This window comes from Bufo bufo, chromosome 6 (genome assembly GCF_905171765.1).
Source record: "Bufo bufo chromosome 6, aBufBuf1.1, whole genome shotgun sequence".
Lineage (NCBI taxonomy): Eukaryota > Metazoa > Chordata > Amphibia > Anura > Bufonidae > Bufo > Bufo bufo.
Genome location: NC_053394.1, coordinates 313,678,629 through 313,704,503, shown reverse-complemented (window position 1 = coordinate 313,704,503; position 25,875 = coordinate 313,678,629). Strand labels below are relative to the sequence as shown.

At 45.4% G+C, this 25,875-nt stretch overlaps 1 protein-coding gene across 3 annotated transcripts in view; it reads left to right on the top strand.

The window, feature by feature from the left end:
• The window catches only part of STAT3 (signal transducer and activator of transcription 3), a 111,183-nt gene that overhangs the window by 2,341 nt on the left and 82,967 nt on the right, over positions 1 to 25,875 (top strand). Inside the window, exon 1 of one of the 3 annotated variants that reach the window (XM_040434718.1) lies at positions 1,435 to 1,568. The exons of 1 other annotated variant lie outside the window; for it this stretch is intronic. In XM_040434718.1, the coding sequence (XP_040290652.1) occupies positions 1,549 to 1,568 (20 nt within the window). In that variant the 5' untranslated portion in view covers positions 1,435 to 1,548. Of the gene's footprint in view, positions 1 to 1,434; positions 1,569 to 25,875 lie in introns of those variants that run through there. One more of the 3 variants, XM_040434716.1, reaches the window with a different exon arrangement.

The following is a 25,875-nucleotide window of genomic DNA, read 5'->3' as shown; positions in this document are numbered from 1 at the left end:
CAGTTGGATACGTCCGTAGAGATGCACAGATCAGTCATGGCTGAGGTAGGGCGCTACTGCGGATGATGATTGGCTGAGTGCTCGCTTTTCCGGTGTCAAGAGGGACCACTAAGTAAAGACCAGTGGTGGACCTAGGGAACGTCGGAACGGGATCTGTGGGGATCGGTAAGAGTAAGGCCCGATGATTGCGCATATTTGATCTGATAAAATGTTTGTGTTAATTTGGCTGTTTCTTTTCTTCAGTTGTATATGACATTACAGTTCATTATGTCCAAGGCAGGAGGTTGTGACATTGACCCGTGCTTGGCATGTATTCGACAGTTCTAATCTCCAGCCATCCAACCTTTGTAAAACTATAACTTCCAGCGTTCGTAGGGCATGTTGGGTGCTTTAGTTATAAGGAAATCATTGTCCTTATATCATATAATTCAGTGTTGGATGTCATCTCCATATGCTCGGTATACAAACCTCATCTGCATCATTAGCTTCACACCTTTGGGTGGTGTGACTGAAAAATCTGGGTGGAAATAATGAAAATGTAAGATGCATCATACTGAGGTCGTGTATTGTGCTGGGGTGGTGTAATATGACATCATTGTATTATAGCTGATCCATCTGTAGGCCGCTGTGGAAGAATGTCATCATGTATTGATCTGCACTAATGGTCTAGACGGATTGGGAATAGCAGGTCACGATTCTGTGTCTTGCATCGTTAGCGGGGGCGCGCCTCGCGTTTTCCATTGTGATTTTAAGTGTTGCTGAGAACACTTGTTTGGTGTATGGTGGGGGTTTTCATCTCTAACCTTGGGGTTTTTAGATGAGTTGTTAGGATCCAGAGGCACAAGATGTTTGTGTCCAGGAGGTTGTTGACCTCTATGGGGAGGAGACGTCTGAAGAACTGCAGACGCATGCGCTGGTTTTAGCCCCCGGTGTGTTGTATTTTTCAGGTACGTTGAGCAACAGGGGGGCTTTTGACCCACAGTTAAAGAAGGCATCCTGGAGATGAACATTTCCTGGAGAGTTAGGCCTCATGCACACCTCATTCATGTGGTGTGTTTTGCGGTCCGCAAAACACGGATGGCGTCCGTGCAATTTGCGGAACGGCACGGACAGCCTTTAATATAAATGCCTATTCTTGTCCGCAAAGCGCGGACAAGAATAGGACATGTTATATTTTTTTAGCAGGGCCACGGAACGGAGCAACGGATGCGGACAGCGCGTGGAGTGCTGTCCGCATCTTTTGCAGCCCCATTGAACGGTGGCTCGGATGCGGACCAAAACAACGGCCGTGTGCATGAGGCCTTACTGGTAGAGATGGGTGTAGAGTTCTGACAGTTCACACCAACAAAACGCTCCAAGTAAATTACTATACGGTTTTCCCATTTAGGTAAATGGGAGGCGGATTGCATGCATTTTCTGCGTGGAATCCACATCAAAATCCATGTCGAAAAAACACCTGAAGGGGCCATTCACAGTGTGGATTTTTCCCCATGAACTTTGGCGCGGACACCGTGGCTGCTGTGTGTTTTCTGCCCTCCATTGTTTTCTATGCTGAAGTTCTGTGCCCGGTAGGTAAAAGCCAGGACTACGTCAAGAAGGGATGTGTTTATTTCTTGGCGCTGTGTGTAGACAGCTACTGCTTAGCTCTATTCCATTTTTGAGCGGGTCCGAGAATACTCACCATTTACAGCGGCAGTAAAGTGGATAAGGTTTTAAATATTGTCATTCTTACGCTGCAGAACTTTTCTTTAACAATATCTGCAATAACTTGATATGCGGTGTGGATTTAGCATGTCCATATTGCTGATATCTACCATGGATGCCACCCTTTGCACTTCGGGGGTGAAATCTGTGGCAGAGCTGGTGTGAATATGCTGCTGTGGAATACCGCCAGATCTGCTGCAGATTTTCTGTAGCTGCAATCGAGTGCTGTGATCGAGTACCAGGCAATTAGGCCTCGCGCTTTTTTTGAGGGTCGAACACGGACCCATTTATTCCTACGGGTCTGCAAAAAAAAAAAAACAGACCCACACAGATGTCATCCGTGTGTACATTCTGCAAAAAAATAGAACACATTCTATTCTTGGCTGCAAAATGTGGGTGAACAGCCTGTCGGATCCATGCTGCCGCTAGTTCACGTGTGCCCCCGGACTGCCGCTCCGTCCCCATTGACTGTAATAGGGGCAGGGCAGAGTTCCGGCGACAGCATGGCAATGCACGCCGAGAAGCAGCCGGACTAAAAACCCATTTAAAGGAGTTCTTTCTTCACTGGGATGTGCAATCACTTTATGGGGGTACAACATCTGAATCCTGAGAATGTAGGGGATATAAGCGCTACCCCTACTCAGCTGTGCCCTAACCTGATTGCAGCTGGTCCTAGTGCTTTTAGTAGTGAACCAGTGTAATTACTATATAAAGCTTTTTTTTATTAGAATTGTGACACCCCTTTCTCCATTGGGATCTTGCGGCACTCTGTGCTGCCGTCATAATAATGGGACACAATGGTGCACAATGCTAGTCAGTCTATTGCACAATTTTGTTCACTTTATTAACTCTTCTGACTGGACTGGGAATTTTCTAGTGAGGTGGTATCTGGAGACAAAATGCACTTTTAGACATTTTTTTTAAAAATGAGGTTCCTTATGAACATTATGGACCTTGTCTGCTTTTCATCTCATGTACCTATGATGTAACGTGCCCGTCTATGCGTATCATCTTGGGCCACATGTGTTGCACTATTAGTCAGCTTGGGCCTATTTGTTTACAGAGCGGAGCCGTCTTACTCTGAAGCTGGAGGAGTTTGTACTGTGTGATGACATCACCGGGTTTCACCATCAGCATCTGACATCTATCGTGTGTTGTCATTGTGGTTAGCCTTTGCTAGTACTTTAAAGGTTTTGGTTTTAGTAACTAGAGGAATTTTGAATGGCCTTTACGCGATCAGGGTCCTCCTTGAATAAGTGTCTTGTTTTCTACGTGTATGAATGGCAGCGACCTGATAGTTGTTGTTCTCACTGTTGGTTTAGTTCAGTGCTTCTCAATTATTTTCTGTCATGCCCCCCCTAGGAAGAAGAAAACATTTTGCACCCCCCGCGTGACTGTAAATAGTATCATTTGTCTATAAAATTGTAATAAGTACACCTCTGCATAACATTGTATCCTTATTAACGTATAAGAGAATAAAAAAAAGTTTGTAAAATACAAAGATTAAAAGCATAAAAATGAGCCACACTTACATCAGTTGTGGAGCAACTTTTCTGTACAGAGGACCGATTTCCGGATCTAAAAGTCACACGGGCGGGTTTGGCCAATCGGGATAGAGCATCAACCAGGGTACTGCCTTCTAGTTCGTATACTTATTCCTCCTCCATCCCCTGGTTACTATTTCTTTTCCCCTTTTATTATCAGATTTTGTGTTTGTCCTACCTCCTCTCCTTGACCCCTGCTCTTTATGTTCTTTCTGTGCTTCAGCTCTTGTTTTCCCACCTGGTGATGCTGCGGATGTATCTTTGCGACTCTGCCTTGATGACATGCCGGCGTCCTGCTCTTTCTCCTCTGTGAGTGGCACTTAGAACCGGCGTGTTGATTCCTGTATGTCTCCACGGGTCCTCTGCATGTGTCACGTGCGTTGGCGGTCACGTGGTCCTCCGCGTCGGGCTGCTACTGGGGCTGCGCTGGGACAATCTCCAGTGATCGCGCCGCGCTGCTCACTCTCTCCAGCCGTAGAGTTGCTAGGCAACCGACGCCGTGTGGGACGCCGCTTGCGAGTGAGTCGGATAATCCGATCTGGACATCCATTATGACAGTGTTTGCCGAGGTCAAATGAGCCCCCCTTTACGGAGCCCCACTATTTGAGAAGCACTGGTTTAGTTCATTTTAGTTTTATATTCTTCAGTACTATAGCAGGTTTTCATGCAGTCATTTCCTGTTGTACCTGTGGTAGACTTGTGATTATACCCAGCAATGTGAGCAGCTAGAACAGCAGTATAAAGCATGGAGTAGGGAGGGATTTTCAAACAGTTCAGATATGCTGAAGTCCCTGATTGCCGTGAAAAAAGTGCAATACAGTATTGGTCCTTGAGTTTTGCTTTTCTGTCCAGTTGTCCAAAAACTCTTATTTGTATGGTGCTTAAAGGATATGTACACCTTTTGGGGGCAATTTTTTTTTAATATTGCGTTATACTCATTTTGAGCTAAAAATAACTTTTTAAATTAGTCTTTAAAATATGGCGTACTTTTTTTTTTTTTCTTCACAGAGCTGACATGCTCTAGTAACACCCTTTGGATTTTCTGTCTCTTCCATCAGACCAGGAGCTGACGGGCTCCATATCTCTTCTCTCTGACATCATAAACACTCATTATAGCTCAGTTTTTATCTTACTGATAATAATGTGGCTTAAAAAAGTGTTTGACCTATCAGTAATTTTAGAGATAAGGTTTATTAGATGAAGGGCACAAAGTGAAAGTGAAAGTACCAGTCACACAGCTAGAAAAACAGTTAACCCTTTGACAGAACAGTTCAATATTTTAAAAAAAAGCCAATTGCAAAAATGATTTTTAGTTTAAAGATGCAATTCTAAAAAAAAATTGCCTCCGAAGGTGTACATAGCCTTATTGACCAGTCTGTTTTGAGCCTTACGGTAACTACACACAATGTGGCTTACATGCGGGTTTCAGTGCGAATTTTCATGTAGAAAAAAAGCAATGTAATACAGTATCAGCAAAGTGAATGAGTGTACACTTTGCTTTAGGGATGTCCCGATACTGATACCAGTATCGGTATCGGGACCGATACCGGGCATTTGCACGAGTACATGTACTCGTGCAAATGTCCCCAATACCACTGCCGATACCTGTGCGCCGCTTCTGTGTCTGTCCGCGGCCTGCCCCTGCACCTCGCACAGCTAACAGCTTCAGAGGCAGCAGCAGGCAGTGTAATAGGAGCCTACAGTGGAAGCTAGCTCCGCCCCGTCCCCTCCCCGCACTCCAACCAATCGGAGGCAACCAGCACTGACTCACAGTGCAGGGACTCAGAGAATCGTCTGACAGTTTATTAGTTAAAAGAATAGTCACCGAGTCCCTGCCAGGATTCCTGCTCTGCGGCTCCCTGTAAGTCCGTCCGGGGGAAGGGGGGGCATTATTAGCATAGCATGTAGTGGAGCTGTGTGTGTACAGGGTGCATGTAGCAGGCAGGAAGACTGGCAGGGACTCTGTGACCGTCTCTGACTCATTCGATTCTTTTAACTAATAAACTCTCAGACGATTCTCTGAGTCCCTGCAATAACTATACATTGTAATTACATCAGTCTGCTCCACTGCATTCACTGCAGCAGAGCTGTGTTTGCCAGGAGCGAGTCCCTCTAAAGGTGATAGTGTCTGTCTTCTATGGCCCTGGTCCTTCCCTTCCTGCCTGCAAGCTGCACATTGATCTCTAAAAGCAGGCATTAGGGCAAGAAGAAATATACATTACTGTATGATGGCCACAAGACTATTATACTGAGGAGGGGGGGCTTCAAAAATTGTTGTCCTGACTCCTTACAGTAGCGTCTCTTTGTGGCCGTCCCATACAGTGTAACGTCTCCTTGTGGCTGCCCCCATACAGTATAACGTCTCCTTGTGGCCGTCCCATACAGTATAACGTCTCCTTGTGGCCGTCCCATACAGTATAACCTCTCCTTGTGGCTGCCCCCATACAGTGTAACGTCTCTTTGTGGCCGTCCCATACAGTGTAACGTCTCTTTGTGGCCGTCCCATACAGTGTAACGTCTCTTTGTGGCCGTCCCCATACAGTATAACGTCTCTTTGTGGCCGTCCCATACAGTATAACGTCTCCTTGTGGCCGTCCCATACAGTATAACGTCTCCTTGTGGCTGCCCCCATACAGTATAACGTCTCCTTGTGGCTGCCCCCATACAGTATAACGTCTCCTTGTGGCTGCCCCCATACAGTATAACGTCTCCTTGTGGCTGCCCCCATACAGTATAACGTCTCCTTGTGGCTGCCCCCATACAGTATAACGTCTCCTTGTGGCTGCCCCCATACAGTATAACGTCTCCTTGTGGCCGTCCCATACAGTATAACCTCTCCTTGTGGCCGTCCCATACAGTATAACCTCTCCTTGTGGCTGCCCCCATACAGTATAACCTCTCCTTGTGGCCGTCCCATACAGTGTAACGTCTCCTTGTGGCTGCCCCCATACAGTATAACGTCTCCTTGTGGCTGCCCCCATACAGTATAACGTCTCCTTGGAATGTTATAGTTCTGTTTTTGGGCCTTTTGGTTGGTCAGTGGTCAGAAAATACATGTGTGTGTATTTTATTGTTAAAATTAGTATCGGTAATTGGTATCGGTGAGTACTTAAATAAAAGTATCGGTACTCGTACTCAGTCTTAAAAAAATGGTATCGGGACATCCCTACTTTTCTTTTTATTTCCATGTGAAAATTGACCACCTATGTGGATTTTAATATCCACAGAATATCAGTTATTTGTGCGATTCCGTACCTTCTCTAAATAACGAAGAATTATGTGCATTTGTGGATTTTCTGCGCAAAAATCTCCACCGTGTGGTGGCCCCCTTGGGCCTTGTTGACATTTCCATGTCAGTTTCATGTCTGTAAAGCACCCGTGTTAGGTCCGTGTTTCAGTTTTTTACCCTTTTTGTGTTATCTGTATTCCTCGGATGCTGCTCAGCTGAAAATTAATCTCCATAGCATCTCCTATCAGTGGTCAGTGAAAAACTGACGCAACACTGATGCCATCCATGTTCTGCCTGTGATTTTCACAGACCGATAGACTTCAATAGGTATGTTTGGTCAGCATCACGGACCAAAGTAGTGCATGTCTCTGTGATTCTATTTATTTATTTTTAATTTTTTTCCTAACCCACCCAAAAAAATACTAATGTCAACAGACACATTGAAATGATAATGTGTGATGTCTGTGGAATGTACAGACAGCACACATCAGTGAAAAATGCTTATGTGAAAGTAGCCTAATTAACTTTTTCTTTTTTGGGGGGGGACAGCAATGCTGCCACTGAGTATTTATGTTGGAAATTTTTCGGCATAAATACCATAACTTTATTCTCTGGATAAGTACGATTACCAAATATATAGTTTGTTTATGTTTTACTACTTTTGCACAATAAAATGCAATGTTTTTGCATGGCTGCATACCAAGACCCATAACTTTTTTTTTTTTTTTTTGCTCTAAAAAACTTTGTTAAAGCTTGTTTTTTGTGGGACGACTTGCAGTTTTCATTGGCATAGTTTTGGTTGCTTTTTATTCTGTTTGGCGAATAAGCGTTATTATTTTTTTTTATATAAACCTTTTACTTGCCTACGGTGAGATTTTAGCAGGCAATCTTTTGATCACTTCTATAACACACTGGACTGTTTATGCAGTACCAGTGTATTATACTGTCAGTGCTATACTGACAGACACCAACAGGCTGTGCCAGAGAGGTGCAACTTGATACAGATATACTGCAGACAGGCCTTGGGCCTTTATTAGGCCCCAGGCTGCCATGCAAATACATCGTCACTCTGCAATCTAATTTGCTGGGTGCTGGTGGGGAGACAGAGGGAGCTCCCACCCTCTAAACCACTTTGATGCCGTAGTTGCTGTTGACCATGGCATCTAAGGACATAAACGGCCCGGATCTGTGATTCTGCCAATCTGGGCGTTAGAGCAGTAGCTGAGCTGTGAGATCCAAGCCCCCTTTCTCCTCCTAGTCTCCTAGTTAGGCCTCATGCACACGACCGTATGTATTTTGCAGTCTGCAAAAAATATGGATGACATCTGTGTGCTTTCCTTATTTTGCGGAACGGAACAGCTGGTCATTAATAGAACAGTCCTATCCTTGTCCGTAATGCGGACAATAATAGGACATGTTCTATTTTTATTTTTTTTGCGGAACGGAAATGCGGACATACGGAAACGGAATGCACACGGAGTAACTTCAGTTTTTTTGCGGACCTATTGAAATGAATGGTTCCATATACGGTACGTGGAACGGACACAGAATGAAAATACGTTCGTGTGCATGAGGCCTTATTGGGAAGGAGTCTAGGAATGCTACTTGTCGATAATTGCAGTGATTGTCAGCCCTTGTAAAGCTATAGTTAGATCTTTGTCTGGGAACGCGGGATGGCCACTTATATTATGGAAACGTCTATTTTATCTGGGAACAAGGGATGTATATAAAAATATTGATTGTAAGCCAGTATTAAAAATAAATTGCTAGAACTACCAGTAGTTGAATAGAATTTAGGATTTTTCATTTTTCTTCCCCATCTTCCTTGAGCCCTAGCTTTTTTTTTTTTTTTCAATTTTTCCGTCACAAAGCCGTCCCGCAAAAAATAAGCCCTCGTATAAAGTTGTACTCTCTAATGCAACCATTTATTATGGCATGCAATGTAGTGGGAGGCGGGGAATTAAAAATCCAAATGGGGTGGAATTGGAAAAAAAATGCTATTCCGCCGTTTTACGGATTTTGTTCCCACAGCGTTCTGTTTGCAGCAAAACTGACCCATGCCCTTCCTTCTCTGGGTCAGTACGATTACAACAATACCTCATATGTATAGTTTTTTTTTATGTCTAAATAGTGTAGAAATAAATGTAAACTTTGAAAAAAAAAATAAATTCTATCACAATATTCTGGCCCCCATAACTTATTTTTTTTTATAGTTATGTCTACATAGCTACATAGGGGCTCATTTTTTGCGGGACAATCTGTAGTTTTTATTGATACCATTTTGGAGTGTGTATGACTTTTTGATCACATTTTTTTGGGGGGTAAGGCCTCTTGCACACGACCGTATGGCTTTTTCAGTATTTTGCGGTCTGCAAAAAAACGTATCAGTTTTTTGGGGAATGGAACAGCTGGCCCCTGATAGAACAATACTATCCTTGTCCGTTATGCGGACAATAATAGAACATGTTCTATCTTTGAACGGAAAATACGGAAACGGAAGGCATACGGAGTACCTTAGTGTTTTTTTTGTTTTTGCGGATCCACTGAAATAAATGGTTCCGTATACGAAATGCAAAAAATGGAACGTAAACAGAAAAAAAAAACATTTGTGTGCAAGAGGCCTAAGAGAAACAATGAAAAAAATTGCAAATTGGCCATTTTGACCCTTTTTTTCGTTACACCATTCATCGTATTGGGAAAATATTTTTAGATTTTAATAGTACGGGCGTTTTCGGTCGTGCTGATACACATGATGTTTTTTTTTTTTTTTGTTATTTATGTATTTTTTTAATTCTACAGAAGGGGTGATTTTTAAATTTATATATACAGTACAGACCAAAAGTTTGGACACACCTTCTCATTCAAAGAGTTTTCTTTATTTTCATGACTATGAAGGCATCAAAACTATGAATTAACACATGTGGAATTATATAGATAACAAACAAGTGTGAAACAACTGAAAATATGTCATATTCTAGGTTCTTCAAAGTAGCCACCTTTTGCTTTGATTACTGCTTTGCACACTCTTGGCATTCTCTTGATGAGCTTCAAGAGGTAGTCCCCTGAAATGGTCTTCCAACAGTCTTGAAGGAGTTCCCAGAGATGCTTAGCACTTGTTGGCCCTTTTGCCTTCACTCTGCGGTCCAGCTCACCCCAAACCATCTCGATTGGGTTCAGGTCCGGTGACTGTGGAGGCCAGGTCATCTGGCGCAGCACCCCATCACTCTCCTTCATGGTCAAATAGCCCTTACTTTCAAAGTTTTCCCAATTTTTCGGCTGACTGACTGACCTTCATTTCTTAAAGTAATGATGGCCACTCGTTTTTCTTTACTTAGCTGCTTTTTTCTTGCCATAATACAAATTCTAACAGTCTATTCAGTAGGACTATCAGCTGTGTATCCACCTGACTTCTCCTCAACGCAACTGATGGTTCCAACCCCATTTATAAGGCAAGAAATCCCACTTCTTAAACCTGACAGGGCACACCTGTGAAGTGAAAACCATTTCAGGGGACTACCTCTTGAAGCTCATCAAGAGAATGCCAAGAGTGTGCAAAGCAGTAATCAAAGCAAAAGGTGGCTACTTTGAAGAACCTAGAATATGACATATTTTCAGTTGTTTCACACTTGTTTGTTATGTATATAATTCCACATGTGTTAATTCATAGTTTTGATGCCTTCAGTGTGAATCTACAATTTTCATAGTCATGAAAATAAAGAAAACTCTTTGAATGAGAAGGTGTGTCCAAACTTTTGGTCTGTACTGTATATATATTTTTTTAATTATATATTTTTAAACAGGTTTTATTTTATTTTTTGTTTATGATTTTGAAGCTTATCTTTGAGCCTACAAAATTCAACTTTTTTGTTTTTAATTTTGAACATTTGTGGATTTTTTTACGTCCATTTAAATGTCAGAATTGCTCCTTTCTTATGTTGGCCTGCCATCTGCTGGCCAAAATGAGAATTGCAGCTTAAATGCCCTAGGTATCTTCAGCGAGACCTAGCACATTTAAATCAATTACCGACATCCTCATTAGCCACAGAGGATGTGGAGACCCGCCAGCAGTGACGCCTGGTGCACGTGCAAGCGGGTGCATTGTTTGCCCATGGCTTCAGTGGGGTACATGTATGGCGCTGGTAGCCAAAGGGTTAAAGGGGTTGTGTCACTTCAGCAAGTGGCATTTATCATGTAGAGAAAGTTTATACAAGGCACTTCCTAATGTATTGTGTTCGTCCATGTTGCTTCCTTTGCTGGCAGGTTTTATTTTTCCATCACATTATGCACTGCTCATTTCCATGGCCGTGCTTGCATTCTCTGGTGGCTGGGACCGTGGGAGCTCACATAGGCCAGTGCTTCTTTCTATAGTGTGCAAGCACGGCCCCCGCTGCTGGATTGCAGGGTGGTCGTAACCATGGAACTATGCAGTGTTTAATGTGATGGAAAAATGAATCCAGCCAGCAAAGTAAGCAACATGTATAATAACAATACATTAGTAAGTGCCTTGTATTAACTTTCTCAACATGATGAATGCTATTTGCTGAAGTGACACAACCCCTTTAAGTGATGGCCTTTCCTCAAGATTGGGGGTTTTGATTTCCATGATAACAAGGGCAGAATGATTATAAAGTGCAGAGTATTAAACCACTGGAGGGAAAAAAAAAATTAACTTCAGGCAATTAACCCCTTCCCGACATATGACATAGTAGTACGTCATGGCGGCAGGTGCGTTCCTGCATTTTGACGTACTATTACGTCATGGTAATCGAGCAGGCACCGAAGCGGTGCGCGCTCGATCACTGTAGGGGTCCAGCAGTCCCTGATAGCCGGGCCCCTGCTGTATCCGCTGGCATCGCTGTACAAGCCAATACCGACTGATTAACCCCTTCTACGCCGCGATCAGCCCTGACTGTGACATAGAAGGGATTTGAGGCGGGTGAGGGAACCCATCGAGTCCCCGCGCTGCTGTGGCAGGCACCCGATGGGTGAGAAGGCAGCCTGATTCCATGCAGAGGCTGCCCCATGCCCTGCATGGCATCGGGACTTGCCTTCTACGGGTGCCCAGGAGATCCAGCCTTCGACGGGGTCTCCTAGTCAACATGTTAGTGTAATACACTAACAGGCAATGCATTACAATACAGATGTATTGTAATGCATTGCAGAGGGGATCAGACCTCCAAAAGTAAAGTCCCAGAGTGGGACAGAAATAACGTTTTAAAAAAAGTCAAAAAGAGTTTTTAATAAAAAATAAAATAAAAAATGTTTTCAAGTAAAAGAAAAAAAAAGCCCCTTTCCCTTGATTTTATATTAAAAAAAATAGAAAACACACACATATTGGGTATCACCTCGTCCGATAAACAGCATAAAAATAAAATAAAAACTATTTAAAAAAAAAATGCCTTTTTTTTCAACCTTACATCACAAAAAGTGGAACACCAAGCGATCAAAAAGGTGTATGCCCCCCAAAATAGTACCAATCAAACCGTCACCTCATCCCCCAAAAATAAATTCCTACCTAAGACAATCGCCCCAAAAAAATAAAATAAAAACTAGCTCTCAAAACATGGAGACACTAAAACATATATTATTTTCTTGCAAAAATGCAATTATTGTGTGAAAGTGAAATAAATGAAAAAAGTATACATATTGGGTATTGTCGCGTCCATTACAACCAGCTCTATAAAAATGTCACATAATTTACCCCTCAGGTGAACACAGTAAAAAAAAAAAAAAAAAAAAAAAAGACCAAAAAAGGAATTTTTCTTGTCACCTTTCATAATAAAAATTGCAACACCAAGCGATCAAAAAAGCGTATGCCCCCAAAATAGTACGAATCAAACCGTCACCTCATCCCACCAAAAATTAGACCCTACCTAAGACAATCGGTCTACAAATAAAAAAGCTATGGCTCTTAGACTATGGAGACACAAAAAAAACCAACATTTTTTGTTTAAAAAATGCTATTATTGCGTAAAACTTAAATAAATAGGAAAAAGTATACATATTAGGTATTGCCACGTCCGTAACGACCTGCTCTATAAAAATATCACATGACTTAACCCCTCAGGTGAACGCTGTAAAAATAAAAACTGTGCCAAAAAAAAACATTTTTTTTTTGTCACCTTGCCTCATAAAGTGTAATAATGAATGATCAAAAAATCATATGTACCCAAGAATGATACCAATAAAAACGTCAACTCTTCCTGCAAAAAATGAGCCCCTGCACAAGACAGTAGGCATAAAAAAAAAAATATATGGCATTCAGAAAATGGAGAAAAACATTTATTTATTTATTTATTTATTTATTTATTTATTTATTTTTAAATTATGTAATATTATTATGTAAAACTGAAGCAAAAAAAGAAAGTAGACATATTTGATATCACCGCGTTCGTAACAATCTGCTCTATAAAAATAGCGCATGATCTAACCTGTCAGATGAACGTTGTAAAAAATAAAAAAAACAGCGCCAAAACAGCCATTTTTGGGGTTACCTTGCCTCACAAAAAACTTAATATAGAGCAATTAAAAATCATATGTACCCCAAAATGGTACCAATAAAACTGTCACGATTATCACCTAGTTTCCAAAATGGGGTGACTTTAGGTAGTTTCAACTGTAGGGGTGCATGAGGGGGGCTTCAAATGGGACATGGTGTCTAAAAACCAGTCCAGCAAAATCTGCCTTCCAAAAACCATACGGCGCTCCTTACCTTCTGCGCTTCGCCGTGTGCCCTTACATCAGTTTACGACCACATGTGGGGTGTTTCTGTAAGGCCTCATGCACACGGCCGTTGTTTGGGTCCGCATCTGAGCCGCCGTTTTGCCGGTTCAGATGCGGCCCATTCACTTCAATGGGGCAGCAAAAGATGTGGACAGCACTCCATGTGCTGTCCGCATCTGTTGCTCCGTTCCGCGGCCCTGCTAAAAAAATGTCCTATTCTTGTCGATGCTTTGCGGACAAGAATAGGCATTTATATTGACGTCTGCCCGTTCCGTTCTGCAAATTGCGGAAGGCACACAGGCGACTTCCGTTTTTTGCGGTTTGCGGACCGCAAAAAACGGAACAGTCGTGTGCATGAGGCCTAAACCTCAGAATCAGGGTAATAAATATTGAGTTTTGTTTGGCTGTTAACCCTCGACGTGTTAAAGAAAAATTTTTATTAAAATGGAAAATCTGCCATAAAACTCAACTTTAGACATTTTATCTCCATTTTCTTTTAATTCTTGTGGAACAGCTAAAGGGTTAACAAAGTTTGTAAAATCAGTTTGGATTAACTTGAGGGGTGTAGTTTCTACAATGGGGTCATTTATGGAGAGTTTCTATTATGTAAGCCCCGGTTGTAAATACGGCGTCCTAGTAAGCTAGAGCCCACTACTTTATTGACAGTACTATGTAGCTCCGAATTAAGCCTCAGTCACACATCAGTGATTCACAGACGTGTGCTATACGTGCTCTCCATGGACAACCCATAGTCTATGGATCAATGAAAAACACTGATGTCATGCATGTTTCACGGTCCATTAGGAGGAGATGAAATGAAAATTTATTTTGAAGTGTACAGTACAGTGAAACACAGACGAAACCGGGACCAAACATGGATCTTTCATAGACCTCTCCACGTATGAGTCACGGACCATCTTATCACTGATTACATCACAGACAAGGACTTTATGCCAATGGAGTTACACAGCGCATCAAGATATGTGCGTTAATTACCCGAAGTTGGTCTTTTTTTTTTTTTTTTTCCCATTTCATCACCATGACGGCCTTACAGGAGGTTGACCCATGACCTCTGTAGGGGCAGGAACAAAGAAGAGGTTAAATTGCCCCCTCCCACCTCCACTCCCCAGTGTTTCAAAGATTACTGAGTGCCAGAATCATAAGCAAAATAATTCAAGGTATTACATCATACCCCGAAAGGGAGACACAAGGTATTACTTCATACCAATAAAATAATTTTTTTTAAAAAGGGAAGGGAAATATGGGCCGTCATGGTGATTTCATGGAAACAAAATTACTGGTAAGTCTAATTCCGGTTTTCCATTTCATCACCATGACGGCCACACAGGAGAATTATAAAATTATACATTTAGCTGGGGGGGGGCAACCGCTTGAAGGACCTTGCGTCCATAGGAAAGGTCAGAAGACCTGGATAAGTCTAAGCGGTAATGTCTGACAAAAGTGTGTATTCTTGACCAGGTGGCCGCCCTGCATATGTCATCTAGTGAAGCTCCTGCTCTTCCTGCAAAGGTGGTGGAAACTGCTCTAGTGGAATGGGCCTGAACGTTTGCGGGTGGATCCAGGTTCTGAAGCTTGTAGGAGAGAGAGATGGTATCTTTAATCCATCGGGCAATGGAGGACCTAGAGACCTTCAAGCCCCTATTCTTTCCTGCAAACTGGATGAGAAGACTGTCAGATTTTCTAAAGTCTTTTGTGGCTTCCAGGTATCTCAGTACAGTACGTCTGACGTCAAGAGTATGGAAGTCACTCTCCCTCTGGTTTTTTGGTTTGTCGCAAAAGGATGGGAGGATGATTTCCTGACTTCTGTGATAGTTGGAGACTACTTTGGGCATAAATCCTGGATCTAGTTTTAAGATGATTTTGTCGTCAGAGATAGTGAGATAGGGTTCTCTTATGGAGAGTGCTTGTATCTCTCCCATCCTCCTGGCTGAAGTAATGGCTATGAGAAATGCGGTCTTGAAGGAGAGTATTTTTATTGTGCAGTCTTCCAGGGGTTCAAAAGGAGGATGCATAAGTACGTTAAGGACTAGGTTTAGGTCACAGGTGGGAGTACGAGATCTTAAGGAGGGCCTTAGCCTGATTGCTGCTCTGATAAACCGCTTAATCCACCTGTGATTAGCGAGACTGGTGTCGAAGAAGGTACTAAGCGCAGAGTTTTGCACTTTCAATGTAGAAGGAGTAAGCCCCATCTCCAGACCGTTCTGTAAGAAGTCAAGGATCTTCTGGATGTTAGGTTCCCTGAGGTTTGGTTCCATCTCATCAGACCATGAGCAAAACCTTTTCCATATTTTAAGGTATATTGCTGATGTCACTTTTTTCCGTGTGGCCGTCATGGTGATTTCATGGAAACAAAATTACCGGTAAGTCTAATTCCGGTCCCCCCCCAGTGGTTTAATATTCTGTACTTTTATAATCATTCTGCACTTGTTATCATGGAAATCAGCTCTTTATACTTTGGCACAAGCCCATCAGCAGGAAGTCAATCAACAGCTGCCAGTCTGAAGATGCGGAACTTGAGCAGGGAGAGTGAACCAATGATAACACAGGGGGTTCAATTCAGACTACCTCAGACTCCCTGTAGGCACAGTATCAATGCTGTAGTCACAGACCACAGATCTATCCTAATGGAGCTGAGCTAGAAAGCTGCCAAGGAGCAGGTACTTAGGAGAATAGCAGGCAACCTATAGGTACTGACCTGCATATCGATGGACAATCAACATAAATTCAGAGAATTGAAACCTGTGGTTTAGGGCTTATGCACACGATCGTATGTATTTTGTGGTCCGCAAAAAACTGATCCGCAAAAAATACGGATGACATCAGTGTGCATTCCTTATTTTGTGGAACAGCTGGCCCCTAATAGAACAGTACTATCCTTGTCCGCAATGCGGACAATAATAGGACATATTCTATTTTTTTGCGGAACGGAAATACGGATTTGCGGAAACGGAATGCACACGGAGTAACAATTTTTTTTTGCTGACCCGTTGAAATGAATGGTTCCGCATATGGTTCGCAAAAAACAAAACAAAAAAACGGACATGGAAAGAAAATGCTTTCGTGTGCATGAGCCCTTATTTTGCCAATTTTACTTCCTTTTTACATTTTGATTTAACATTTTACCTTGGAACCTGATCTTGTTTACTCTAAATATATGGCTCCACGTGTGGCCATATTAAAACCGTCGGCATGTAGCCTAAGGCCTTGCAGCAAAATACACAGCATGTTTTAGCGCATAAAATATTTTCCGCACTATAATATGCTGGAAAACAGCTTCCCATTGTTTCCGATGAGAAATACGCACCATAGTTAACAGAGGCAGATACTTTCACGGGCTGTTCTCAGATAAGCCCCAAGCAGTGGCACGTCACTTCTTTGAAGTGTTTTAAAAGCTAATTTTTCCAAAATGCACTCCAAATTCCAAATAAGTTTTTTGCGCTTGGTATGTGTGTTTTTTATTTTTTTTTATTTTATTTTATTTTTTTAGACATTTGTGTCTGAAAAAGGGATACACCAAAGACACGCCTGGAATTCCGAGGCTGGTTTATCTTGAAAACGGCTCAATATTGTCCAACTTCAAAATAACGCTGTGTGAATTTAGCCGTAGGCATATCTTTTTAACCTGTAATTCTGTGTGTATTCTAATTTGCAACCTGCATCCTATGTATGTGAATGAAGTTTCCACAACCTGTTCATGTGCATAGGAAAATTTCCCTGTGGGTTTCACTGGTAGCCATTAACTTCTTTTGGTCAGAAAAATTTAGGAATTGGCTCCATTGAATTACAACGGGACTAATCCTTGTATCAATTTGAGGCAGTGCAAACTGCAAATCTGTGGCTCATCCGCGTCGTAAATGAGAAGCTGACCTTCGTATTTGTGCCACGCATGTGCAACCGATTTGCAGTTTGCATTGGGGCTAATCCTCTCATTTTCTGACTGAAGTACGTGACAAAATTCTTTTCATGTGCACATGCCTTAGGGCTCATGCACTTGAATGTGTGCGGACCATAAATTGTGGTCTGTAATGCCCAGGCATTGGCCATCATTTGTGGATGGGGACCCATTCACTTGAATGGGTTTATGATCCACAATATTCTGTCCACACTGCAAAAAAATAGTTCTATTATATATTTTTTTTCATTTTACTTTCGGTGCGGAAGCACAGACCAAAATCCCACAAAAAGATATAACATACGGTATACAGCAAAGGGAAAGATTTGCACCTGTTCTTTGTTTAGAGCCGCACCTAGTTTGTGTTTAAAATCGCTGCGAAAATCAGTGACCAAAACGATCACGTGTAAATAAGACATTAGGGCTCATGCACACAGCCAAATTGTGGATTCGTAAAACACGGATACTGGACAAGTGCGCTCTGCATTTTGCAGAACAGAAAATGCTGCCCCCTATAGAACAGTCCTATCCTTGTCTGTAATTCGGGCAAGAATAGGAAATGTTCTATATTTTTTATTTATTTTTTTGCGGGTGCTGCAGAACGGACGTACAGATGCGGACAGCAGACTGTGTGTTGTCCGCATCTTTTGCAGCCCCATTGAAGTGAATGAGTCCACATCCGATCCACAAAAAATCAGATGTACTTTGAGTTTTCTCCCAGAAGCAAACCTCTGTAATACTGCGCCCTACAGAGATGAATTTCTTTTTTTTTTTTATATCTCCGTATAAATTGCAGGAAAACAAAGGTAACATAGTACCCTGTCAAAAAAATCTATCTACACCAACAGATTACCTGACCAGTATCTGTCCAGCCAGACCAATAGTTACTGTGTATAACAAAAGATCTGCGTGTAAACGGCCATCTGACCAGAAAATCTTAGGTCAAGCCGGTCTCTCTGATAACAAATCTAATGTTTTTTTTCCTCAGGAAGTAATTTCTGATCACTCCCTAGTCCACGAACTTTCTTTTTGAAGACAAACTGATGTTGTGTTTCCCTGTGTTGTACGTTATGAGTTATGTTAGTTGACGTGCTTTGTCCATTTGACGGAAATTCCAGTGGTTTCCTTTTTCCTCCCTTGCCTAACCACTTAGACTGAACCCTATGAAATCACCAGTAGCGAGGTCAACTAGAAGAAGGCCCAGGATTGTTTATATTGTGTGTATGCCTTCCAAAGTAATCTATCTCTATCTTCATCTTGGAACCTTACCCAAAAGTTACAGCTGTGCCTCTGCCATCCCCTTTTCACCGGCGGTTACAGAAGTGTCTCATAAGGGTACTTTCCCACTAGCTTTATTCTTTTCCGGTATTGAAATCCAGTAAAAAGTCTCAATACCGGAAAAAAAACGCTTCAGTTTTGTCCTAATGCATTCCCGTCTGCGCATGCGCCAGGGGTATAGGAGGAGCGGGTTTCTCTTTTGATCTTTGAGTATTTCACCAGATCCGTAAAAAACAGCTATCCGTTTGTATACGGCAGGCAGCTCCGTTGTCGGAACTGCCTGCCGGATTTTAAAAATGCTAGTATGCAAGTACCCCAAACTCCGTTGGCACAAATATGCCTCCCTTTCTTCTCTTGTAGTTAAGCCAAGCACTTCTCCTTCCACCAGCAACAGTGCACAGCATGCACCTTCTTCCCAACTGTAGTCACAGAAGAACCACTACTTACCTCCAGCATGCTCGTGCAGTCTGTGCTGGTAGTTCTCTCTATAGGAGGTCCTGCAGAAATGTCATCCCTTTATCTCCTTTTGGCCTCACCTCCTGGCAGGATCAGTCTGTGACCACCTCTGTAGAAACAAATGGACCCTGATCTGTCTCTTAGTACCAGCCACTGAATATAAGTAACACAGAAAGCAAGACCTGGATGTCGGGTCCAAATCTCCAATTGACCTGGCAACATCTGGTTCTAGCATCTTTTTTTTGCTCCATGGACAACCCATTCTGTGAACAAAGGCTCAAACAGGAAAGAGTCTGTCTATAACTTTGCATTGATGGTTCACTGGATGAAAAGTGTCCAAAGTGGCTGACCATAACTGCAACTATTTGTCCTTAGAGGAATAAAGGGCAGCTCTGGAGCACAAACTGCTGCTATGTGACTGAATTGGGCTGTGTTCACATTGGCACCGATAGTTCCATTGTTCTCTTCAGTCATAGGACAGAACAACAAAAATATTGGAAAATGAGGCATTGAGGACATGAACGGCACCCCATGGACCCCAGTGACTATGATAGGGTCTGTCGGGTTTTTGTGAAGCCAGCATTTCACTGGACAACATTTTGGCAGGGATTTTTGACTGCATCTGCGATGGAGGACCCTTACGGAGCTTTTCCAGCAGAATGTGTATGAAGCCATAGAGGGGATGAACTTTGTGGTTATATCACATCCACATTAATTTGCTTTTGCTTATGTTTTGTGAGGCGATTAGCTGTTTATATTAGGGGTGCACCGAAATGAAAATTCTGGTCCGAAACCGAAAATTCAGGATGCCCTTGACCGAAAACCGAAACCGAAACTGCCTTTTTGCCCAAATACTTTTAAAATACTTTTTTTTTAAATGATTTTATTAATAATTCTTTTTCATGAATGAAATTCATCTGTGGGTGGCGCTGTTATGGAGAGGGGGATCTGTGGGTGGCGCTGTTATGGAGAGGGGGATCTGTGGGTGGCGCTGTTATGGAGAGGGGGGATCTGTGGATGGCGCTGTTATGGAGAGGGGGATATGTGGGTGGCGCTGTTATGGAGAGGGGGATATGTGCACTGTTATGGGCATAACCGTGCACAGATCCCTTTCCCCATAACAGTGCACAGATCCCCCCCCCTCCCCATAGCAGTGCCATAGACCGATCCCCCTACCCATAACAGCCCCGGCCCTGCTGCTCACAGCAGACTAATCACTCACTGCATCTTTATTTTACCTTACAATCGTGACGCTCCAGTAACAACTCTGCAGGCAGAGCGGAGGGCGGCGTAACGTCACTTACTCACGTGACGCACCTGCTCCGCCCACTTCATGAATGAAGGAGGCGGAGCAGGCGCGTCACGTGAGTAAGTGACGTTACGCCGCCCTCCGCTCTGCCTGCAGAGTTGTTACTGGAGCGTCACGATTGTAAGGTAAAATAAGGATGCAGTGACTTAAAGTAAACCGCCCGGCGCGGGTGACAAATCCCACAAATCCCAAACCCCATATTTTCTGCCGATATGTACCAATATCGGCCGAAATGGATTAGGCCCATTTTCGGCCGCCGGAATTTCGGTGCACCCCTAGTTTATATTGCTATATTCTGGCTAGCCCTATGGCTTTGTGGCGTAGAGATGACATTACGTAAATGTGTACACTGTAGCTTTGTGTAGGAGTCAGTTTTTTTTGCTGCTTTGCAGAAAATGTAATTTGTGCACAACAAAGATCACCGTTCTGAAAGCTGCCGCATAGAAGTGATCTTCTGAAGGTGGGTATCGACACTCACGTATCTTGGATGAGCGTCTCTTACATTTTGTCATAGTTAATAGTAAATGATTTGTTTTCTGTGCATCTGGTGAGACCAAAATGAAAATAAAGAGTTGTGTTATTACCATGAAGTGCTTCTGGCCAAATAATGCTTCTAAAATATTGCGATCGCTACCTTAGATAGTGAAAAAGAGTTCCTTCTTGTCACATGGAAACTTAGCTTTCAGCCTCTACAAAAGGTTTCTGTGAAATTCTGTTGGTAATGAACGTGCAATGTCTGAGGTAACATTTTTTTCTCGCCCAGTTTCCTTGGGGGACACAGAAGACCTTGGGTATAGCTCATCTCCATAGGAGGCGTGACACTAAGTGAAAGCTGTTAAGCCCCTCCTCCACAGCTATACCCTCAGCCTGGAGAGAGAGACTGCTAGTTTTTGCTTAGTGTCCAAGGAGGCAAGACACTCCCTGCTCTGCAGGGCTGGTTTCTCCTTGTTTAAATTTTAATTTTTTACTTTTTTCTTTTCTTTTTGTTCCAGATCATCAGGGATAACAGAGACGCACTAGACCTCTCTGTTCTCCCGGGGTTGAGCTGCGCCAGTGCCGGTTAACCGCACTGCTGCCTCCCCCACAGAAGACAAGGTGGATCAGGGCAGCCCAGCTCCCCTACATCCCGCCAGCGCAAGGGTCGCCCGCACGCCAAGTCCCTCTTCCAGCGTCCTGCCACTACGGTGCCAGTAGCTGAACGGGCGACCCTGCTGGAATGGACCGAGGGTGAAGACGGCTGTGGTAAGAGAGAGGCTTCTCCAGCCCTACGTCCCCCACCCCCCCACCCTGGTCTCCTGCGTGCCTGACCCCCATACTGGGCCTCTAGTCCCCTGCTGGATCTATGCTGGCCCCTGGGGTGCCGCAGAGCGGCAATCTCCTTCTGCCCCCCCTGCCTGGCTCCCATAGACATGCAGCCAGTGGCTGTCTCCACAGCCAGCTACAGAAGCCGCACCCGGTCTCTGGGTCACCCCCTACATCTCCTACCCGAGTGTTGCTCCAGGCCTGAGGCTCCTGACGGCTGCGGAGTAAGGCCTCGCCTCCGGCCGACATTGGTATTCCGGTGCGGCCGGGCGCCGCAAAAATCTTAGCCCAGGCTCCGCGGCCTGCTAGGCCGCCATTCCGGGTCCCTGACTTTTCCTGCAGGCGGGGTGGGCTCCCGCGGCCGGCAAGCCGCCATTCCGAGCCCCTGACTCTTCCGGCCGGCGGGGTGGGCTCCCGCGGCCGGCAAGCCGCCATTCTGGGCCCCTGACTCTTCCGGCCGGCGGGGTGGGCTCCCGCGGCCGGCAAGCCGCCATTCTGGGCCCCTGACTCTTCCGGCCGGCGGGGTGGGCTCCCGCGGCCGGCTTTGGGCTTGACTTCTAGGCCCAGCAGGCCCCGGCCGACCGTCGGTGCCGGTCGGTGGGGCTCCGCAAATTTTGGGTGGGCACCCGCGGCCGGTTTGATGCGCCACTCCGCCTCAGGTCCCGGCGGTACATACCGGGCGCCGCAAATTTAGACCCCGGCTTCACGGCCTACTAGGCCGCAAAATTCCGGCCTCTGGTGGAGGGGGCGGGAACTTCTCCAGGCGCAAATTCTTCCCGCCGGGAGGTTCCTCCGCCCCCAGGGGATCGCAGCGCCGCCCTCCAGGCCGGATCCATGTTAACCCTTTGGGTACAGGCCGGATCCCAATGGGCCTGTATGGCTGGCCCCCCTTTTTCCTTTTTCCTGACTATCTGTGCCCCTATATGGTGGCCCCCTTTAGCCTCAGAGAGGCTGTGTTTTAAAAAAAAAAAAAAAAAAAAAAAAAAAAAAAAAATATATAAAAAAATAATAATAGATTTATTTTGGACTGCGCAGGACGCTGCAGCCTCATCAGTAGTGCTGCATGTCTGCATGCCCTCTTTCCACAGGCGGCATAGTGTTGCGCTCCCAACCTGCTTCGCTGCTAGGGCATTTCCCCTTTTAGGCGGTTTTCCTGCCCTCTTCCAGGATACGGCGCTGGCCAAGTGCATGCGGCCCTTCCGTAGGCAGCATTCATCATCTCTCCAGTTATGGTGCCTGCCATGTGCATCCCCCCCTCCTAGGCGGGATACTGCACTCTCCCTGGCTGCCGGCTGGCCATGTGCATGACCCCCTTTTAGGCGGAATACTGCACCTTCACCGGATACGGTGCTGGCCATGTGCACGACCCCCTTCCATAGGCGGAATGCTGCACTCTCTATGGATTTGCTGCCGGCCATGTGCACGACCCCCTTCTCTAGGCGGAACGCTGCACTCTCACTGGATTCACTGCCGGCCATGTGCGTGACCCCCTTCCATGGGCGGAACGCAGCGCTCTCACTGGATTAGTTGCCTATCATGTGCATGACCCCCCTTTTTAGGCGGAATACTGCACTCTCACTGGATACGGTACTGGCTATGTGCACGACCCCCTTCCATAGGCGGAACGCTGCACTCTCTCTGATGGGCTATGATGTACTTATGTACTATGTTACTATGCTGCACTCTCACTGGTTTCGCTGCCGGCCATAGGCATGACTCAGGCAGCATACATACATCCCTCTGTCTGTGGTTGTTTTCTCGCAGGTACGTTACTGGCCATGTGCATGTACCCCATACATGGCGGGGTGCTTGCACTCTCGCTGGATCCGCTGTCGGCCATATGCATGACCCTTCTTCCGTGGGCGGTGTACGCACTCTTGCTGGATTCGCTGCCTGCCATGGGCATGCCTTCCTTCCTCAGGTGACATACACACATTCTCACTGACTGTGTTTGTCTCTCACCAGTACGTTGCTGGCCATGTGTATGACTCCCATACATGGCGGGTGCACGCACTCTCCCTGGATGAGATGCTGGCCATGTGCATTACCCCCCCTTTTTTTTTTTCTGGGCGGCATGCTACACTCTCACCGGATACCTTGCTGGCCATGAGCATGGCCCTCTAACATGGGTGGAACGCTTGCACTCCCATTGGATACGGTGCTGGCCTTGTGCGTGACCACCCCACATTCCATGGGCAGAATTTGGCACGCTCATGAGATTCACGGCTGTCCTTGTATGGCTGTGCTGGACTTGTACATGTCCCCCTTCATTGGCAGAGTAGTTGCACTCTCGCTAAATCAGTGTTGGGTGTATTATTGCACACTCACTTAATGCTAGGATAACCCTGTGCATGTTCCCCTTTCACTAGGTGGACCTCCTGCGTTCCTGCTGGATTATAGGGTATGTCCTGCTTCTCTGAAGTAGGTACGGCCTTAGGCATCACTCCCTTTTGGGACCGGCCTTTGCACTCTTGCCGACTGCAGTTTGCCAGATACAATTTCCCCCCTTTCGGGGCGGACTGCTTGCGTTCCATCGCATGCTGTACTAGGCTTGTGCATAACTCCCTTGCAGGTTGCACTTTGCAATTACGTACATGCTGTGGCACTCTGTGGCGAGCCCCCTTTTTCGCTGAATTAACCTTTTTGCAGTGAGCGGACGTTCTTGTGCGTTGTTTGGGCCGTGTATGCCTTCTCCTCCTGTAGGTGGGTTGGCCTTCTCACTGCTTACGGGCTGCTCGTACGTATGCCTCATCTGCTTCCTGCGGCATACTTTTGTTTTCTTGGGATACGATGCTTGCCGCAAGCCTTGCACTCGTCTCTAAGGAGTTCATTCTGTCCACCTGACTCGGACGGGCTCTACTTGCTGTCTGCTGCACGGAGCTGGGTGGTACTCATTCATTTAGTTGGCCCTTCATCCCAGGGAGTGTTCGTGGTTCCTAGATGCGTGCCCATTCGTCCTTCCGCGGTATTGCTTCCCTGCGCTAGTGGTCACATGGTCGAGAGTGCTGTTGTCTGGAGCGCCCCTCGAATTCTTCGTTGGCTCTGGCAGGACTGCGGTTCCCTTGCCTTCTGCAATTTCCTCCTCTTCGGATGTAGTGTGGTATGAGTCCTTCCTCTTGGCGCCTCTACGCTTCAGTCTGATCTGCTACCAGGTGCGGGCCGCTTTTCTCAGGAAGGTCACCCAAATTCGATTGGGTGCTCGATTACCCAGGTCGGAGGACCTCCACCTTGGGTTCTTCAGGGTATTCGCCTTCTGCGAGGCGGTGAACCGGGCATCTCACAGTGTAGCAGGGTTCTGCTTTTGAGCTGTCCTATGGCTTCCCTGTTGCCCACTCCTCCGTTCGGTTGGAGGGTGTTATGCCGGCCTCTGTCTCGACTACCTTATCTCGCCGGCTCTGTTTGGCTCCCGCTCGGTACAGATCACTCCGATGTGGCTTCTGTCCCGCCAGACTTCAGAGGCTGTTCCTTCACTGTCCTCCCCTCTGGGGAGAGCATGGTTGTTCATGTGGATGGTTCCGGTGTTCCTTTTGGCCTCGTACTGTCTCCCTTGTTCACACTGGCTGTATTAGCTGTGCCTATTTACCGAGTCTACCGCGTTCTGTCCTCCCGCTGAGTGCAGATTGCGTGGTCCAGTCTAAGACAATGGTCCTGCTGTAGACTTACCTTCTCGGTAACTTGGGGGGACTACCTTTCGGTCCAGATTGTCCTTTGATCTCCCACACCGGGACTGTAGAACATGGCTACATCAGCATGGACTTTAGCCTGTCTTGTCCTGGCATCTGGCGGATACTGGGCGGACCCCCTTTGGTTCCGTTCTGTCTGTCCTTCTGCTCCCCCACTCGGGTGGATACGGGACAACGTTGCTCGGGGGCCGACGGGACCAGTTTTGTCGACTTCTGCCCGTGTTACTGGTCTGCGCCTGATCACATTGGGTTTTCGCCCGCTTGCCAGGCGACTCCAGCGGCTTCGCTACTGTCCGCTCCTGGCTGTATTTCGTCCAGGATCTGTCGTAAGACTTATGTTTTTTTTGTCTGGGGTTCTGTGGGTAGCTGTGCATTCCCCACTCTGACTTTTTCTCTCCCCATGGTTCTGTCTTTTTTCCAGTCCGGCCTGGACCTGGGACTGGGATTCCTTTACTTGAGGTGTCAAGTGTCAGCGCTGTTCTTCCTCTTCCAGCGTTCCCCGACCCTCTGGGCCTGTCAAGACCTTCTTACTCGAAATGGCTCTTTTGTTCCTCTGTACTGTCCTTCGGTACCGCCCTGGGAACTACATACTGAGCTCTCGGCGCTCCAATCTTTTCCTTGGAGCCGTTACAGAAGTTCTCTCTACCCCGCCTGTCCTGTACGGTTGTGTTTCCGTATCAGTCGTGTCTCTGACGGGTGCCTGAATGGCCCCTTTTTGTTCTGAGCCTTCTGTC